This window comes from Xiphophorus couchianus, chromosome 16 (assembly GCF_001444195.1).
Source record: "Xiphophorus couchianus chromosome 16, X_couchianus-1.0, whole genome shotgun sequence".
NCBI lineage: Eukaryota > Metazoa > Chordata > Actinopteri > Cyprinodontiformes > Poeciliidae > Xiphophorus > Xiphophorus couchianus.
Window position 1 is genome coordinate 19,799,972 of NC_040243.1, and position 6,288 is coordinate 19,806,259.

Here is a 6,288-nt window from a genome sequence, read left to right on the forward strand (position 1 = left end):
GTGTCTCATCCTCGGTGCAATTTTTGGCCGGAGTGCCTCAAGGCTTAATTCTTGGGCCCATGCCATTCACCATTATCTTCTGTCATAGCCACACAGAAAAAATCTGATTCAATTAAATTGTAAAATCCCTTTTTCTTGCTTTCTTATTTTGATTTAATCAAACGCTGGAAGCACTGAACATCCACAGTGTCAGACAAATAAAACCTGACCTAATCATCTTTGGTCATAGTGGTACTTGCAGAAGGTCAACTTTGGAACTGGTACCTTTCACAAAATCAAAAATCTGGGTTTGATATTCAACACTGATCTTGAATTTTATAACTGAGCACATTCCGTGGAAGGAATTGGTTATTATAAACTGAAGGTTTTATCTGCAGATCCTGCCCTTCATGCTCTTTTTGTCTTCTTAAGATCCCCTGTTAAGATCTTATTGCTGACCTATCAAATTTGATTTGATTTGGTCTGTCACGCAAGCGATTTATATTCTGTGCATGTCAGAATGGCGCTCAGAGATGAGCAGTCCTGATAGGTGAGTACCACTTCCTTCAGCCTGTAAAGTGAAGCCTTTGTTTGCCTGTCAGAGAAATGACCTTTATGCAGATTTAATCCAGCCCAAATCTTAAATTTTAGTTTGACACTGTCCTGTTTCGGTCTTCTGATTGAATTCTGAGGAAACCCTGAGTTTTATTAAAGTGATTAATTGGGTGTTATAGATAAGCAGCTAAGACTTTAAGCATGTGTTAGTGTGCATGAAAATAAAAATCCAACATGTTCACGGAGCGCGCTGCACTGGATCCATGCTTTCATCCTGTTCAGGTCAAATTCTAAAACTCTCCTGAAGCGTTTTTATTAAAATTGTAGGAACAGATTCTTGTTTAAGTCTGGACAAATTTATAATAAAATATGCTTACCCTTTTGAGCTCTTGAAATCTTTGGTGTAGAGTTTCCTCAGTGTGTAGCCATGCAGATCCTATCTGCTCCTATCTCTGCCAACGCCAAGTAAAACGAAGGTGGTGAGGTCATGCGTTCGAAGGCTGGATTGTTTTGCCTTCGCAGCAACAGAAAACAGAAACCTGCACCCAGACTCAGTCTTTCCTCTCTAACCTGCCCCGCTCGGGTCCCACCCTCAGAGTCCAGGTGGGGCTCGTACACCTGGAAGCGGCAATGGCTGCAGGAGTCACACCTCCGTACATCCAAACCCCGTTTCCCATCAGAATTTGCATCCCATTTGCTGATGGCGCTGGCGCTCGATCCGGATTAACCAGAGAGTCTGGGGTTGAGTGTTGAAACACGGGCTCAGGAGGGGTGAAAATCACAGAGTAGTGAGGAACGGCTTTAAGGCGAGTCCGACTGACTCACCCCCAGTGTCACCGGGACACAGCCGTTGCCTGAGCTACTGGTGAATCACAACAACATTGGAAATCAGTTTGCTAGCCTTGGGGAGAGTTGCAGTAAGCCTAGAGAATACCTTTAGACTTTTGTCTCTCATGAGTCCTTGCAAAACACTGCAGCTCATGCCTGTACAAGCACAGCGCTCGTTCGTTCAGGGCGTGTTAAACTCGGTTTTTGAAGTCACCCTTTAGCTATAATGCCAGAAAAGCAGTTAGGCAACCTGGGAAGCGTCTACTGCTTGATGGAAATGTCAGTATCAGGACGTTCGGGCGGTTAGCCGCGAACCCATGGATCCTTTACAAACTCTGCTGCCTTTAAATGCCACAGAATAACCGAATGGTGCCGCTGGCCATATCCACCTGCTCATGGCTGCCGTAATTACTAGTTTCTGCAGGGCAACGTGCGCTCTACCAGGTTGTTATGATCAAAGACTGTCATTTTGTGCATTACAAAAACAGCCTGTTCAGGTAATTTCACTTGCTAGCAGCAGGAGGATGTGGTGAGATGCAGCTTATGTTCTGTAAATGAGCTGTTTACAGATAACACTGCATGTTGCTCCAATTCCCTCAGTATCATTGAGCGTTATTTATGCCTTCACAGATGTTTAAGTCATGCAAGTACGGAAACTTAAATGTACTTAAGTTTCGGTACTTAAATGCTGAAATTGTTTTCAACATTTTGTGATGTTGAAAACACATTTCAACATCAGAAAAAGATAACTTGAGGAATCAAAACAAATTGGGTCTATGTTTAAAGTTTTAAAATGAACCTCTGGTTGAGTCCCTTTTGGAAGCAACAGCAGAAATTAAGCATTACTGTGCAAGTATCAGTGGCGCAGTTGGTAGCACTGTTGCCTTGCAGCAAGAAGGTCCTAGGTTCGATTCCCGGCCCGAGGTCTTTCTGCATGGAGTTTGCATGTTCTCCCTGTGCATGCGTGGGTTCTCTCCGGGTCTTCTGGCTTCCTACCACAGTCCATGACTGTTAGGTTAATTGGTCTCTCTAAATTCTCCCTAGGTGTGTGTGTATGGTTGTTTGTCTTGTCTGTCTCTGTGTTGCCTGCGACAGACTGGTGACCTCTCGCCCGGAACGATAGCTGGAGATAGGCACCAGCACCTCCCAACCTCACTAGGGGCAAGGGTGTAAGAAAATGGATGGATGGATGTACAAGTATCAGTCGGTCTTTGTGGACAAATGTTGTCTCACTTTACTGTGCAGAGTTCTGACCGAACTAAAGCTGCAGTATGTAACCTTTAGAGAAATTTGTTTGTTTTACATATTTGTTGATGCGGTCACTGTCATGACATTATTGTATGAGACAACCAATCAGAGTCTGAGTGCATCTTAGTGCTGTCAGTCACACTCCTTGTGCTCTCTGCTACGCTACAGCTAGCAGAGCCTGTTGAGAATGCTACGGCTCGTTAGCATGGCCACCTTCACCAATGACGGCGGATAACCATTTTTCTGTGATGCCAAGACCCTTCTCCTGGCTTTGATTGGTTGTTTTTGGTTGGGAGTGGTGTATTTCTTCAGACAGCCTCTGTTGAATACTACATCTTTAACCCCAGACTCATTAGATCATTTGAGGTTGGTGTGGTTTTGATCACTGGCTCTTCACCAAAACCCAAGTTTTCATTGGCTTAAGGTGACAAATTGATGTCCTGACATTCTCCCATTGGATAACCTCCTGAAGAGCAGAAATCATAGCTCCATCAAATACTGCAAGTCTTCCATCAAACTGCCACTGCCATATTTGGCTGTTGGCATGATTTTCTTTTGTCTGAAAAGCTTTTAGTTTTTTTTGCCAAAAGACATATAGATACATTTTTGCCTCTTCAGTGAACAGAATAGTTTCACAAAAGTCCAAAGGATGATTAAGATGTTTTTGTTACATATGAGAAGAACCTTTGTTGGTTTTTAGTAAACATTAGTTTAGATGGGTTGATGCAGTCTTGGAGTAATTTCTATATTTTGACCACTCTTGAGATCAACGTCCACCAATGTTCCATGGTTTCTCCATGTATCTGCTGTACAGTTTCCAGACTGACAGATTTCAATGACTGTGGTTTTTTCCATCTCTTCTTGAGTTTCTTTAGATCAAGGGAATATTTGATTCTTTTTAAGACGTTTGAATCTTTTTCGTGTAATTAGACAGGTTCTGTTATCGTTTTTCATTCTTATTTGTTTCTTGAGGTCTGGTAGAAATCATGTCTGAGTATTTCCAGTAAAATTTAACCCAACGAAAATGTGGCTAACCACAGTTAAGTGATGTTTTCACAAGTAGACACAGTTTTCACACAAGGCTTGGTCAGTTCAGATGGCTTTTTCCCCCCTTAATAAACAAAATAGTTATTTAAAATATGCTCTCTTAAAAGCTTGTCTTACCCTTTTGCAGGGGAAATGACTCAATCGTTACTATATTCCAAGAAAAAGCCAACATTTATAGTTTAACATACCACCAAACCAATTGAACGTATGACAAACGTAATACCGATGTTTTCAGTATATTAGCTTTAGCAACAGCAGAGACCGACACAAATGCTGAAAATATACACTTTACTGGCAGCTATCAGTACACACCAGTTCACAGTACATTTTCTGAACACAGAAGGTAAACATACAGCTTCTGTCTTTATTTTTTCTGAGAGGGAACAGGGTTCAGACAACGACAGGAAGAAAGGGAGGTGGAGTTCATCCTCCATGATCGTGTGAAAGTGCGTTGTAGCTTTAGCATGTTGCACGCTCTCCTTGGTGCTGAAGGTAAAACCTCGGTCACATGGAGCAAAATAAACACACTCACACACGCCCACACGCATTCACACACCACACGACACAAAAGAGGAGGAAAGTACAAAAGGAAGGTAAAAAGGTTCACGCCGAGCAGACGTTATTTACATTTTAACAGACAGCTAGAAGCGTTAAATAGTGTCGAGCTAGCTTTTGGCTTGCATCCGTTGCCGTGGTTACGGAGGGGCAGGGAGCGCGCGGGAAGGCCGAAGGAGGAGACAAGAGAGGCGGAAGAGGAAAACTGCTCTACCTGGCTGTTGGGACGGGAAAGGGTTCCTGGGTTTTGTTTCTCGTCTTCTCATTTCAAGTACATATACTGTAAACAGTATCATATATTAATAATGATATAAAAATAATAATATCCACTTAGTGGAATAAAGTATGAGGTAGTCAGACGAGAGGGCGTTAGGGGGTTGGCCGGCAGCCTTATGGCGGCCCGCCGAGCCGAGACGGAGAGGCGGCCGGGTGGAGAGGGGCGGACGGAGGAGAGGTGGAGGAAGGCAGGAGGCTTAAATGATGCCGTATTTGGCCAAGTCGCTGAGCTCCATGTCGCCGAAGGCTTCCCATGGGCACACCACTGTGATGTCGGTGCCGAGACCCTCCATGCCGGGGATGTCGTCGCCGAAGCTGCCGAAGGCGAGAAAGGTAGTAAACCGTCAGATTTGCTTTCTCGTGTCATTTCCAATAAAAAATAAAAATACAGACAATTTTTTTTACCCCTTCTGGCCGGGTTTGGGAGCCTTGCTCTTGAATGTGCGAGTCTGCCTCTGCTTGAACTTGGGTGGGCCCTTTTTGGGAGTAGTGGGCCCCGCGGTACCGCCGGGGGACAGGGCGCTTCCTGCTGGTGGACTGGCGTTCATTTCTGAGGAAGACAAAGGGGAGATATTTTAAGCCATTGGCTTCTGCTGTCCCGGCTGTAATCCTGTTTCCATCAAACTCTTAATGCCAATCAGGGCAGATTTTACAGATTAGGCTAACCTGATGGATTAGCTCTAATCCAACTGCAATCCTCAGACCACTAATTGTTCTTCTCAGTGTGAAGACAGAAAGCAACATACATTCTTGACCTCAAACCTTCTTATTAGCTCTTTAAGCTCGACCTCCAACCTGCAGAACCCTAAATCGGTTTTGGTTTTCTAACTTTGGCATTGGTATGACATTTGATTATTTATCAAGTTTGATGCTTAGAACCTACAAAGAACCTCAGATACTTTCTAACCTCCTTTATCTGCCTGCTGAAACTTTAGGGAGTGAAAACATCCCTTGTTTCATTTTGTTATTTAACTCAAACAGGAGCACCACCTGCATCAGTAAATAGCGGTGGAGAATCTCCGTCAGAATACTGCAGAGATCTCGTTAAGGAGGCTCAGTGATGTGGGGACAAACCATCAGCCATCTGCTGCTTCTCAAGTCAATCTGCTTCACTTTGAGCCTTTAAAAGTCCAAACGCAGCTTCCTTTTTCAGTTCTCTGGTAGTATAGTTTAAAACTTTTAAGATTTTTCAAGCAGCAAATGTAAAAAAAACAAACAAAACTTAAACCTAGTTCTATCTCCTTGGTTTAAAGTTTTGCCGTCGCCTTTTCCTCTCGACTATTTTGCTAATTTTGTGACATTTTTATTTCCAAATTTTCATCAGTCTGGGAAACAAAGCTAGCATCTGTCCAGTGTGCTCCTACCTGATGTTGCAGGTGTCCCACAGAGCCTCTGGTCACCGCTTCTTGGTTTTTCTCCTTGACTTTGAGACACATTGCCTGCTTTGTGCTTTTATACCTCCAGCCCTAATCCCCACATCCTCTGCTTACCAGTCACATGGTCGCTGGTAGAGGTCAGCCAAATTTCTCGAGCAAACCAGCATCTTCTTTTACCCCCCCTCCCTTGCCCTTGTTTCCATGGCTTTGCCCGGCCCCTCCCTGACTTCCTGCATGGAGAAGAAGTGCTGGCCGCTTGGAAAACAATGTCAGAGATCAACCTGGAAAGATTTTTATCCGGCTTACTCCTCTAAACCCCGGCACGCCTGCTTTTAGCGCTGCTGAGAGGAGACAATCAACCGCTCGCGTTCCTCGTCCATGTGAGCCGCTGCTCAAACATGTGAGACACTGGGCTGTGGGTTTT

General features: G+C 44.1%; 1 protein-coding gene across 1 annotated transcript; it reads right to left on the minus strand.

Moving 5' to 3' along the window:
• Positions 1-3,928: 3,928 nt before the first annotated feature.
• On the minus strand, positions 3,929-5,933 carry pde6hb (phosphodiesterase 6H, cGMP-specific, cone, gamma, paralog b). Its single transcript, XM_028041465.1, has 3 exons — positions 5,853-5,933; positions 4,894-5,038; positions 3,929-4,803 (listed from the first exon to the last, which is right to left on the minus strand). The coding sequence occupies exons 2-3, from the start codon at positions 5,034-5,036 to the stop codon at positions 4,686-4,688; spliced, it is 261 nt and encodes an 86-aa protein (XP_027897266.1). The 5' UTR covers positions 5,037-5,038; positions 5,853-5,933; the 3' UTR covers positions 3,929-4,685.
• Between the last annotated feature and the right edge of the window lie 355 nt (positions 5,934-6,288).